The sequence below is a fragment of the Miniopterus schreibersii genome (genome assembly GCF_964146895.1).
Source record: "Miniopterus schreibersii genome assembly, chromosome: 12".
NCBI classification, from domain to species: Eukaryota; Metazoa; Chordata; class Mammalia; order Chiroptera; family Miniopteridae; genus Miniopterus; species Miniopterus schreibersii.
This window is the reverse complement of record NC_138112.1, coordinates 69,866,733-69,880,270: the sequence shown is the minus strand read 5'-3', so window position 1 is coordinate 69,880,270 and position 13,538 is coordinate 69,866,733. Positions and strand designations below refer to the sequence as shown.

Here is a 13,538-nt window from a genome sequence, read left to right as displayed (position 1 = left end):
ACCCGGCCCGGGCCAGTCGGGGGGCGTCGCGATGCTGCTGCGCCTGCTGCTGGCCTGGGCCGCTGCGGTGCCCACGCTGGGCCAGGCCCCCTGGGCCATAGAGCCCCGTGCTGCCTGCAGCCCCGACAGCTGCTACGCGCTCTTCCCGCGGCGCTGCACCTTCCTGGAAGCCTGGCGGGCCTGCAGAGAGCTGGGGGGCGACCTGGCCACGCCGAGAACCCCCGAGGAGGCCCAGCGCCTGGACAGCCTGGTGGGATCCGGCCCAGCCAGCCGGCTGCTGTGGATCGGGCTGCAGCGGCAGGCCCGGCAATGCCAGCCGCAGCGCCCACTGCGGGGCTTCACGTGGACCACGGGAGACCAGGACACGGCCTTCACCAACTGGGCCCAGCCAGCCACGGGCGCGCCCTGCCCGGCCCAGCGCTGTGCGGCCCTGGAGGCGAACGGCGAGCACCGCTGGCTGGAGGGCTCCTGCACGCTGGCCGTCGATGGCTACCTGTGCCAGTTCGGCTTTGAGGGCTCCTGCCCAGCGTTGCGGGAGGAGGCTGGCCAGGCTGGCCCAGCCATCTATACCACACCCTTTCACCTGGTCTCCACGGAGTTTGAGTGGCTGCCCTTCGGCTCCGTGGCTGCTGTGCCGTGCCAGGCTGGCAGGGAAGCCTCCCTGCTGTGCGTGAAGCAGCCCGAGGGTGGCGTGAGCTGGTCTCGGGCTGGGCCCTTGTGCCCAGGTACCAGCGGCTGCAACCCAGACAATGGGGGCTGTGAACACGAGTGTGTGGAGGAGGTGGATGGTCGCGTGTCCTGTCGCTGCTCTGAAGGCTTCCGGCTGGCAGCTGATGGGCGCAGCTGCGAGGACCCCTGTGCCCATGCCCCGTGTGAGCAGCAGTGTGAGCCTGGTGGGCCACAGGGCTACAGCTGCCACTGTCGCCTGGGCTTCCGACCGGCCGAGGATGAGCCTCACCGCTGCGTGGACACGGATGAATGCCAGATTGCGGGCGTGTGCCAGCAGATGTGTGTCAACTATGTCGGGGGTTTCGAGTGCTACTGCAGCGAGGGCCACGAGCTTGAGGCTGACGGCATCAGTTGCAGCCCTGCTGGGGACCTGGGTGCTCAGGCCTCCCACGACCTCGGGGGCGAGCTGCTGGATGTCGGGTTGGACGAAGAGGTCAGAGGCGAGGTCTGGGACGACTTCGATGATGGCTGGACAGAGACGCCTGGGATACCATGGATGGAGGCCACGCAGCCGCCTGGCTTTGGCCTGGCCTATAGACCTAGCTTCCCAGAGGACGGAGAGCCACAGATGCCCTACCTGGACCCTACCTGGCCACCCCCACTCAGTGCCCCCAGGGATCCCTATCACTCTTCAGTGCTCTCCGTCACCCGGCCTGTGGTGGTCTCTGCCACACGCCCCACACTGCCTTCTGCCCACCAACCTTCTATTATTTCTGCCACACACCCACCCCTGGCCCCTGCCCCTCAGCCCCCCAGGATCCCTGTCATGCACCCAGCTTTCCCCCCTGACCACCAGTTCCCCATAATCTCAGCCAACTATCCAGACATTCCCTCTGTCCACCAACCTCCCATTATCTCGGCCACTCGCCCAGCACGGCCCCCCGCCCACCAGCCCCCAGTTATCTCAACCAAATACCCTGAACTGTCCACTGACCACCAGTCCCCCATGTTTTCAGACACCCAGGTGGCTGATCCCCAGGCCACCACTCACTGGCCTCGAATTCCAGCTAACCACATCCCTCTGGTCACCACCTCCAGTGCTCACCATCCCCCTGTGACCCAAGATATCCCGGTCCTCAAAGCCCAGACCACCCACCTTCCCATAACCTCAACTGTCCAGCCATCTCTGACCACTACCTCCAGGTCACCTGTGCCCCCTGCCCGTCAAGTCCCTGTGCCTGCTGCACCCCAGACCCCAGTCCTTCACACTCCCCTGCCCCCTCAGGGCCCCTCTAATCAGACTGTTCCCACCAGCCCTACACACACCTATTCCAAAGCCCCACAGGTCCCAAGTGAAGGTGCCTCTGATCCCAAGCTGACCCCATGGCTGCCCTCAGCAGCCCCCACAGAAGCCCCCACAGCCCTGGGGGAGGCCAGTTCTGCAGGCCGAAGCCGGAGGGATGACCGATGGCTGCTAGTGGCACTCCTAGTGCCAACATGTGTCTTCTTGGTGGTCCTACTCGCACTGGGCATTGTGTACTGCACCCGCTGTGGCCCGCACGCATCCAACAAGCGCATTACGGACTGCTATCGCTGGGTCACCCACGCTGGGAACAAGGGCCCAACGGAACCCATGGCCCACCGGGGCAGCCTCACAGGGGTGCAGACCTGCAGAACCAGCGTGTGATGGGCCACAGCACCCCACTCTGTGGGGTGGGGGGAAGGGGCATGCATTGGACACATGGCCCAGGCTACACCAGTGACCTATGGGGGCTGCCCAGATGGACAGAGGGCTTCCTGCTCCCCAGGGCACAGCGAGACTCCTCTCTCAGTCAACCACTAGACTTGACTCACGAAAACTCAGCTCCCTGGCCTGGCACTTATAACAGAGGAGATGTGCCAAGGCCCCGAGGACCTCAGGGGGTGGGTGCTGGGGTCTTCTCCAATAAACCAGTGCCAACCTCATCCAAAGCTTCCAGCCCCCCATTGGTGCCTGAGGGGAGGATCTGGGAGGATTCAGAGAAAGGAGGGGATCTTCCTTCAGCTTGTCTGGGCCCCCAAGGAAATAAGGTAAGACCCCTTAAGGGAAGATATGCTTCAGAGAGTCTCAGGGAAATAGGAACCCAGAGAGGGCAGAGCCTTGCCCAAGGTAACACAGAAAGCCCAGGAGTGGGAGGTTTGGGATGGAGAATTCCATATTTGTTCTGAATCAGGGGGGAGGGTTCTGGAATGAGAGCTTCTGCTGAACTGGAGCCAAACTGGGGTTTAAGGGTCAAAGGTAATTCTTGGGCCCGGTGATCCTGGGAGTGAAGAGGGTCTAGTGGAAGCCTCTGACTTTCTCCTGGTACTTTCCTTCCCATCCCTGCAGGCTGCCCAGCAGTTGGTGGCTGGGGCTCAGGGTCACTCAAGGGTGCTGCCACCCCTCTGGAGGCACTCCGGAGGCACTCCCTCCCTGCTCTAGGAAGGAGGTGGGAGCCTAGCAGGCGAGGCTGGGGAGAGCACTAACCGAGGAGAGAACCCACATCCAGCTCCCTGAGCAGCCTCCTGAGCAAGACCTTCCCGTCTTGGGCCATACTTAGCCCTTCTCGTGTGGGTGGTGCAGAAAGAACTCAGGAGACCTCAGCTTGAGCGAAGGTTCAGGCTGCTCAAGGCGATGGTTAAGACTGCTCCTGGGGGAGGGGATGGTCAAGCAGCGCAGCCTGGGAAAAGCCTTGGGGACAGGGCAAGGCGGAGCCTGGGCTGGGGAAGCGCCGGTTCCCACCGCCTCTGTAATTTTTCAGTTGCAGCCTCTAAGGGGCCTCTAATTAGGACAAGCAGAACCACCACGACCACCCGGGCAGGCGAGGAGGGGTGGCCCAGAGTCCTCTTTCCTACCAGGTGCCCTATGCCAACCGTCCGGTTCTCAGGGACTGGTCTGGGCTGGGAGGCCGGCCTAGGCCTCAAGGGACTGAGACTAGAGGCCAGAGCTGGGGACCAACCTGGGGGCGGGGGCGCGGCAGGGGCGGAGGGAACGCTACGCACCGCCCACGCCCCCACTCACGTTTCCCTAACTCAAACCAGAAGCCCCACCAGATCCTGCCCAAGTTTTAACCTCGGGGACGCCGCAGGAGAGCTTTGCTGAGTGGGAGTGGGGGTGACGGGGTGGCCCAAAGGCCTGGGCCTGGGAAGGAGATGCAGGCTCAGCCTTGGGGGTGAAGAAGACTGCCGGGACGGGAAGGGCTGGAGGTCCGTCCTGTGGCCCTGGGCTGGGGATCCAGAGCGCCTCGAGGGCAGGAAGGAGTTAAATACACTGCAGTCGGAGGGAGGAGATGGGAGTGGGGAAGGGGGCCCAGAGCCGGCTCTTTGTCATCCCGTAATGAGCACCAGATGGGGAGCTGCGTGCGGGCCTAAACACACGGCCTCCCGGGCCGCGCCCCAGCTTCGCTAAGCCGGGACTCCGCCCAGGCCCGGACCTGGACCTCAGGCTCCTCCCACTGACTCAGGCCCCGCCTCCTCCGGGCGCGACCCCGGCCTGCACCCAGACCCCCGCCCTGTCAGAGGGGTCCAGGGAAGCTACGGGCCACGCCCACTGACTGCTGTCCAGCGTCCCTCGGGAGCTTTCCACGGGCCCCGCCCACCAAGCCTTAAGCCTCGCCCCCTGCCAGCTCAGAGATTCGGAACTGTCGCCCCGCCCCCGTTAGCTCCGCCCAGGCCGAGGCAGCACCAATGGCCCCGCCCCCAGGGGCATAAGCCCCGCCTCCTCAGCGCAGACTAGGAGTCACTAGTTCCCTCCTCCAGGAGGTGTACACTTTCTCCTCCCCCGGCCGCATCACAGAACTAAGACTCCGCCCCTTCCCAGAGCCGGGGGCTCGGTCCGCGAGCGCCGGGAATCCCGCAGAGCCAGTTACCGTCGCAGCGACGCAAACTCTGCCCTCCAGGAGCTGACACGCGTTCCCTTCAAAAGCCTCTGCAAACTCCGCCCCCGCTACAAGCCCCGCCCCCTCGCCGAGCGACACAAATCGTAGGGGCGGAGCCCCAGGTCCGCCTCACGGGGGGGGGAGAGGCCCGCCCACGTGCGGCTAACACCTTCCCTTCACTCCGCGCGAACGGCCCACTTTCACAGCGCCCCGGGCCCGCGCACCGAACCCTGGCGGTCCCTCAAGTCCCGCCCGCCCAGAGCGCCCCTCGTTCGGGGCTTTGCGCACAAGTACCGCCCGCTCAGAGAACGGAAACCCGACCTCCTCCCCCAGGCTCCTCCTCCTGCTTCTGCATAGCCCCGCCCACCTTTAGGCACCACCTCCTCGGGGCTCAAGCCCCGCCCGCTCCGGGCTCGGCGCCCTCGAAGTCTCTCACCACCTTAGGCTCGGACCCCTCGTCCAGGATCAGGTTGCCCCTGAACCCAGCCCAGGCGCCCTCTCTCCTCCCTCCCACGGTTTCTGTGCGTCGAGGTTGCGGGTCCTCTGGAGGGAGCTCGGAGGCAGCGCCCAAAGCCCAGCGGGCGGCGTGGATGAATGGGCCTTTGGTGCCACCTGCCTTCCACACCGCGGCTTGCAGCCAGGGGGAAGCCTCGGTCAGGCCCCTCTCCCAAAGTACAGTAGTGCTCAATAAATAGTTACTTAATTTATTAAATGTGTTACTTAAATATCTGCCAACTCCCGCGCCCTCTCCTCCTCCCAGCAAAACAGCACATCCGCTTGCAGGTGTCCCGCGTCGTGTTTGGAAGACCTCAAAGGGACTTCTCACCGGTCCTGAAGCCACTCTGTGAGCTGAGATGGCCCCTGCCAGTCTTTACAGAGGCTGGCGGGACTCTTGCTGTACCTTCCCCACGAATTCTGTTTCCCAGGGGCGAAAATACAGTCTCTGACCTGGGCGCCCAAAATTGGTAGGGCTGGATCCTTCCTTACCCGAACTTTAAAGTGTGGACACCCCTCGTGTTATGTGTTTGGTGGGATGGAGTGAGTTTGGGCTCTGAGGCTCTCATGTGGGAGCTGAGGGTCACAGTTTTGGGAGCAGGATTGCTCTCAGGGCAGATCTCTAAATCAGTGCTCATCACAATATTTGAAAATATTCATCTGCTCACTCTCACACTAGACTGGGGTTCCAGGAGTCCAAGGCACTTGAGTTCAGCTCCAGGAGCTCAATAAAATGCTTTTCAAACATTATTGAGACAAATGGTGGTAGCTAAGGTTGAGGGGGGCAGAACACTTACTGAGCTCAATTAGGTACTAGCACCCAACTGGGCACCCTGCACTCCCTGCATTAAGCCCTGGGTGGAGCCACCTCCTGGCAAACTCAGGCCTGGGGGAAGCTTTCCAACTGAGATTCCAGCTCTGGTGCCCTGGCTGCTATGAATGGGGGTTGGGTTTGATGCCAAATAATAATGAAAGTAATAGTGAATGCTTGCAACACTTATTATATGCCTAGTCCTATTCTAAGGGCTTTACATGTCTTAACCTATTTAAGATCCATAACAACTCCCATGAAGTAAGTGCTATTCTTATTACAATTTGCAGGTGAGAAAGCTGAAGACACTTGCCTGAGTGCCTTGCTTTAGGCCACCTGCTCTATTTGACTGACAGGTGCCTCTATTTAGGCCACTTGTGCTCTAGTTAGTAAGTGGAGGTCTGAACCCAGGTAGATTCTGTGATCTTCACCCCTAGAGCACAGCCAGTCCATAGTGATAGCCATGTCTCTGATCAGAAAATGCCCACTGTTAACAAAAACCCTCCGAGGCTGAAAGCTTTTCTGAAAGAAAGGGTTTACTGAGCCACATGCTGGCCAGAGAAATGACCAGGTCCTGGGACATGCAGCCTGAACCACCAGCAGCGGGCAAGGTGGGGAAGGCAACGTGTCTGTCCACAGTCCTGGGATTGACGGGGTTCTTCTATGCAGTGAGCTTGGAGAAGAAAGATCTAAGTCATTTTGAAAGAATTTGCATTAGCTGTAGAGATGTGGGGTTGGAGAGGTGACATGGGGACAGTTCTGGGAAAAGAAAGAAGTGTCTGAAGCTCCTGGGTTGGTTGTGGGCAACAGTCCAGAAGGCTTGTGCATGAGCAGGATGCAGTGGGTGTGGAGGTCGCTATCCTCTCCAGGTAAGGGCTGAAACACCACCTGGAAGTTGATTCAAAGTTTCAACATACGTTCTCCATCTCTTTCTCATTCCCCTACCTGCTGTCATTTAATTTAGGACATCTCAGTTTTTCTCTTGTCACCACTCCCAGGAAACTCACTTTTAGGGTTGAGTCTGCAAGATGTAGACTCCCAGGCTGATCACACTGTGTTTTGGGGGGGACATGTGAAGCCTTCCCCACCCAAGGACAGTCAGTGGTGGTTTTGGTGGATGACGCTGGTCAGTGAGGCATTCATTGCCTATGACCTCATGGGATCCAGACGAGGGGCCCAGGCCCGGTGCAGCTTTCGGGAACCTGGCAGTGGCCACGTTCTCCTGCGACTCAGGGCTTTCTCACCAGGAGGCCAACCAGCCGAAATTAAGAGCAGACAGCCTTGCTTTGATTCTGGTTCCACCGCCTGAGGGCTGCGGCCTTAGGCAGGTTCCCTACCACAGTTTGTCTCCTCATCTGAGAAATGAGTGCGCCGTGTTCCCAGTCCAGCCACCACAGCCTGTGGAAAAGGGGGCAGGGCTCTGCAAGGAAAGTCCAGGTTTCCTGCCTGAAGCCAGTGAGGACCTTCCCGGTGGCTGCACGAACCTGCTCAAGAAATACTGTCTGCTTTTGCTGGCTCTGGGGAGCCCTGAGACAGACTCCAGAAACGGATCATGGGAAAGCTCAATCGGTGGAAACCGATGTGCCTAACCCACCAGGTCCCTAGGGTAGAGGTTCCCAAACATCCTAAGTGTCTCACTGATTTTTTCATGGCCCTTGTGGCCCCCCAGAATAACAAACAGTTCCATTTAATAAATAGTTAGGCCCTAGACAGTTTGGTTCGATTCTGGCCAAGGGCATGTACCTCAGTCGCATGCTCAGCCCTGTTGGGGCGAGTGCTGGAGGCAACCAATCGATGTATCTCTCTCGCATCGATGTTTCTCTCCCTCTCTCCTTGGGTGAGAATTAAAAATAAATAAATAAATAAATAAATAAATAAATAAATAAATAAATAAATAAATAAATAAATGCATGTTAGGTCCAGCCCTGGCCAGTTTGGCTCAGTGGTTAGAGTGTAGGCCTGTGGACCCAAGGGTCTCGGGTTTGATTCCCAGTCAAGGGCATGGACCTGGGTCGCAGGGAACTTCTCAAAACTTGAAATCAGATTAGACATCGCCACCTCCATTCCTGTTCCACATTGACTTTCCCTGTAGTACTTACTTTTTATCGTGGCAACTGCCAAAAACCTAGTTTCACAAAGATATTATCATCCAAAGGAAGATGGTGCCATCCAATGTTGAAATAGCAAAGTGCCTCCAGCTGGGAGTTTGCCAGTTGTCTGACAGATGTCCAGCATTTCTGTTTCTCTCAAAGGTTTATATTTCACGGTGTCCCTGTGAGTTTGCCGCAGGGTAGGGGGGCCTGACATCAAATGTTCTTGTTAGACACCAGGGTCCTGACAGAGGACACTAGGAGGACTGGGAAGAAGGTGCGGGATTGGTGGCACCTCTAGCCCTTCCCCTCCCCCTTCTCTATTTCATCACTAGGTTGGTCCCGTGGCAGCTGATGACAGGGTGGAAACTGAAATCAAAATGAGCCTGTGGGTGCTGTGCAAAATCAGATTAGGGAGCCCAGTAAGGACAGACGATAAAATCTACTTTTTATTGTTGGCTTGTTTATTAGGGAGAGAAACTGCCATTTGAAAGTTACCAGCCCCTTTGTGCTGCAGTCCAAACAGCTGGGACAGCTGCCCTTGCTGATTATCACACAACTGTCATTCCAGTCACACGGCCCTGTGGCTGAAGGGGGACTGTGCCGCCACAACTGTCAGCCACTGGAGCGAGGGGCTGAGTCAGGACGCGTTTCCAGCTTTGGCGTTCACCGAGGAGCCATCTAGGCCCTGGTGCTGAATTTGCGTCTAGACAGCCCTCTCCCCCCACGGCCACCCTCTCTTGGGGACCCTTGAGGTTCTTTCCTGCCATCTGATCTCAATCTCCAGCCATCTGGCCATTTAATCACTTTAAACCCTGAGAGGAGAGGAGGTCTCGAATGCTCTCCTAGGGGCACCTTAACCTCAGCGGGTCAGGATCCTTTGATGGCAGGCAAAATAAAAGGGAACCTTCGGGGTGGATGTTGGGACTGCGGTATGAGTGTGGGCGGAAAGTCAGGCCCGGGAACGAGCCGGAGCTGCCGTGGCTGGAGAGGCGGGGCAGGGACTCTGGACCGGAGGGATCAGCCACTGCCAGGCGCTTGTCCCCAGCCATTCTCAGAATCTTTGAGACTTTGCCTAAAACTTACATTCTAAGGAAGGAGCATCCATCTGGCTTTTCTTGGGCCATATGCCTGCAATTTTGTCAGTTGAGGAGGAGGGGACAGCTCCCGATTACAGACCCACCAGCTGGCTTTAAAGTGGGAAGCAACTTTTATTTTAATCCTCACTGAAGGACAAGCTTAGAGGAAGGGGGAGAGAGGAAGGGGGGGGAGAGGGAGGGGGGAGAGACAGAGACAGAGACAGAGACAGAGACAGACAGAGAGAGAAACATCAATTGGTTGCCCTTTGTACATGCCCGACCAGGGATTGAACCTGCAACCCAGGCATGTGCCCTGACCAGGAACTGAACTGGCAACCTTTTGGTGCACAGGATGACGCTCAACCAACTAAACCACTCCGGCCGGACAGCAGGCAACTTTTAAGTGGCAGTTTCTCTCACTAATAAGCAAATAATAAAAAAGCAGATTTTGTTTTCTGCCCTCGTAGGTGCTCTACTGCAGGACTTGCTCACCCAGCACCTGCCCAGGGCTATTTGCCTGGTTCCTGTGTGCTTCACCTAGGGCGCTTTTGACACACACAGAGCCCCATGTCCCCATGGGAACAAGGGCTCTTACAGGGAAAGGGTAGAGTGGAGGCCACCGGAACGCCCTGCCCACTAAAATAATAATCAGTTCACTCATTTACCCAGTATTTATTGAGACACTACTATGTATCAGCAACTCCACAAGGGATCAAGGATACAAAAGTAACCAGATAAGAGAGCTTGGAAAATAGATGAGGTGAAGCCAGAAACTCCCAGTGTTGCCCCCTTCACCCTGGCAGACCCAGCACTCCCCGCCCTCACTTTCCCGCAGCAAGCAGCGCAAGAGGGGCGCCCAGCTCCTAGCTCCATCAATGTCCATACTGTCTGAATTTGTAAATGATTATATATTGGTTTATAAGGTTTTTTAGAGGTTCAAACTTGATCTTTTTTGTTTGTTTTAAATATATTTTTATTGATTGCAGAGAGAGGAAGGGAGAGGGAGAGAGCGATAGTAACATCAATGATGAGAGTCATCGATCAGCTGCCTCCTGCACGCCCCCCACAGGGGATGGAGCCCGCAGCCCGGGCCTGTGCCCTGACCGGGAATCGAACCGCAATCTCCTGGGTTGTAGGATGGCGCTCAGCCGCTGAGCAACACTGGCCAGGCGGAACTTGATCTTTATTAAAATACTAGTCTTTATACTATTGCAGTCTTTTATAATATATTGTTACTGTCTTTTGGAACATATTGTGCTTTTATAACACATAAACGGAAACGCTTCTACTGAAAGTTCGTATTTTTATTTTGACTAGTTTCGTTTTATAAATTTTTTTTTAATCTTTACCCCAGGATGTTTTTTCCATTACTTTTCAGAGAGAGTGGAAGGGAGAGAGACATTGATGTGAGAGAGAGACATCGACTGGCTGCCTCCTGCACGTGCCCGTCAGGGCTGGGGGGTTGCGCCTGCAACTGGGGTGCCTACCCTTGACCGGAATCGCACTGAGACCCTTCAGCCCAAGGCCTGATGCTCTAACCACTGAGCCAAACCTGCTGGGGCTATAAGTTTTTAAAACAGCAGCCAAAGAGAAGGAAAATACATCTGACCTTTGGAGCATGACCGTGGGTTACTGAAAACTAGCCCACTTCTGTCTCAGCTGACGTTCCAGACAGAAATTCCTCCTCGGGGCAGGCGTAGAGCAGCCTCAGGCCCAGTGAGCCTCCATCGCTAGGTGGAAGGGGCTCCGGGGTCTTGTACCAGATGTGCATTATGTACATGACAAATCACCCCAAAACTTAGTGTAAAACAAGGATTTCTTCTTTCTCACCATTCTGTGGGTCTGCAATTTGTGTTGGAATCAACGTGGTGGTTTGTCTGCTAGTTACACCTGGGGTCGCTCCTGTGGCCACGGTCATCTGTGGCAAGTCCAAATGGCCTCACTCTCATACCTGGAAGCTAATGCTGCCTCCTGCTGGGGGCCTCAGGTCTCCCGTGTGTGGCCTCCCACCTGTCAGGAGGCTAGGCTGGACATCTTCACAGCATGGTGGCCTTGGGGCTCCACGAGAGCGCAAGGGGGAGCCGCATGGCTTCTGGGGCCCAACCCCAGCAGTTGCACAGCCTCACTTCTACCACATTCTGTTGGTCGAAGCAAGTCTCGAGGCCAGCCCAGATTTAAAGAGTGGGGAAATAGATTCCACTGCTTGAAAGGAGGAGCTGCAAAGAATTTGGGGCCCTATTTAATCTACCACAGGTCAGAAGGCTCCAAAAAATGACCGGAGCAGGTCATTCTGCCCTCAGTAGGCCCACATCTGACACACTACCACCTTTCTCCCTCAAAACAGCATCATAAAAGGTTGGCATTCATTTTGCAGACCACTCTGTAGATATCGGTCAGTTAGGAAAGGCATTTGGCTCAGTGACTGCTTTTTTGAGGATGGCCACTAATGTATCTCCTATCACACATGCTAATCTTACAATGTGATGTTGACATTGTAAGAGGTGAGGTCTTATGTCCCCTTTCCTTGAAACTGTGTGGAACTTCATAATAACCTTGACTAATGGAAAGGAGCAGAAGTGATGCCTGTGACTTCTGAGGCTAGATCATAAAGGGCAATACAGCCTCCACCCTGTTGGTACACTTGTCCTTGGAACTTAGCCACCATGACAGGAGGAAGCTCAAGCCTATGGAGAGGCCCATTGAGTGTTCCAGCCCATAGCCCTAGGTAGGCCCTCAGTCCTCAGCCAGCATCAACTGTCAGACATGTGGGTGAAGGAGCCTTAAGATGATTCTACCCCTGACTGTCCAGTCTTTCAGCAGAGGCTCTAGACATCCTGGAGCAGAGAGAGGCCATCCCTATTTGCTGTGTCTGAATTCTAGACCCACAGAAACAAAGAAAGACAATAATGACTATTAATTTTTTTAAGCCACTAAGTTTTGGGGTACATTGTTATGTTCTGCTATCCTCAGCACTTGACTAGAATTCTCAAGGTCACCTCCTGATCCAAGATAGCTGCTGGAGTTCCAACTATCACATCTGCATTCCACACTGAATGCAAGACGAAGCAAGAGGACAGGACCAGCCTTTACCAATATTGTTTGTATTTCAAGGAGAAGTCTTAGAAATCTCTTGTAACAGGTTCTGCTTGTATCTCATATCCTAAAATTAAGTCACAAAGCCACACTATATGGGCAACGGAAGCTAGAAATGTTGCCTTCAGCTGGGCTCACTGCCGTCTGAAGAAAGCCGGGGTTCAGTTTTTGAGGAGGAGAGAATGGATAGTGGGTAGGCGGCTGTGGTGGGAGAGCAGGACAAAGGAAGAGGGAAATCTCCCCCATGTGGAGGAGCTGGAGACAGTACATTGGTCCTGCCCATTCAGCCTCCTCGAATGCTTGGGCACCACAGAATTTTCCATCTAAGTTGCTTCTTTACAAAAAATTGACTTCACTCCCAAAGAAGTGAGGCAGTGAGCTGACGCACAGGGAAGGCTCAGCCTCTAACCCCACCGTCCCCATGTGGCCAGTGGGCAGCTGGACTTTTGCCTAAAATCCTGACATGCAGCCCTGCCCTTATCACTTCCCTGCTCCACCGTCGTCGTAGTTCCAGTTTGCCCCAGTTTAAGGACAAACTTGGGGGCCTGGTATCGATGGCCTCAGCCAACCCTTCCACGGCTCTCTGCTTCTACCTCTTGGTCACTCCTCGCTTCGGGGCCTGCACCCAGGCCTTTGTGCAGGCGGCTCCCACTGCCCAGAACACCCTCTGCCTTGCCTGTGCCTGGGAGAACCCCTCCCATTCTCAGCACCCTTCCAGGGTGACCCCTAGCTCTTACGGAGCCTTTGCACGGGTTAGAAAAGGGTGCCCTTTATCCAGGTGGTGCGGTGCCACACCAGGGCTTGAGTGGCCCACAGGGGGATTCCATCCACATGTGTCCCCCGGCCTGGGGCCCTTGCTCCGTGAACACCCTGCACAGCTGTACCTGTGAAGATGCCGCTTCCAGGGACCACTCTGGCTCCATCCGTGGCTGAGGCTCTTCCTCAGCCCTTTCTGTCTTCAGCTCCCAACCCCAAAGCTGGCTGCTTCCCGCTTTGCCTCCGCCAACCCGCTCAGCGCCCACTCCCCCAGGGAACTGAACTCTCGCCACAGGCCATAGCTCTTCCTCCCCACTTGGGGGGCCAGTCACCACTCCCTTAGTCCTCAGCACAGCCAGCAGCAAGTGGAAACCCCCAGTGGACTGCAAGAGGGACCACTGGACACCTTAGGAGTGACCCGGGTACCCACTGATTGGAGTCTGCTGCTCAGAGCCGCTCAAACCTGTCTCAGCAGCCCCAGGCTGGGAAGGGCGGTTCCCACTCAGCTACCTTGCTCCTGGGACACTGGAGCTCAACCCTGCACCCGTCCCAGAACCCAGGCAGGCCCACTGTGCTGGTACCGGTGGCCTTGGACCCACCACTCAGGAATACACACGAGAGGACCCTTGCATTTTATCTTTTTTATTTT

General features: G+C 56.3%; 1 protein-coding gene across 1 annotated transcript; it reads left to right on the top strand.

Annotated features, from left to right (window-relative positions):
* CD248 (CD248 molecule) lies at positions 1 to 2,627 on the top strand. The gene has a single exon (XM_081153881.1). The coding sequence runs from the start codon at positions 32 to 34 to the stop codon at positions 2,354 to 2,356; it is 2,325 nt and encodes a 774-aa protein (XP_081010007.1). The 5' UTR covers positions 1 to 31; the 3' UTR covers positions 2,357 to 2,627.
* The last annotated feature ends 10,911 nt before the right edge of the window (positions 2,628 to 13,538 follow it).

Coding starts and splice junctions, on each gene's coding strand:
- CD248 (XM_081153881.1), top strand. CDS start 32: ATGCTGCTGCGCCTGCTGCTGGCCTGGGCCGCTGCGGTGCCCACGCTG.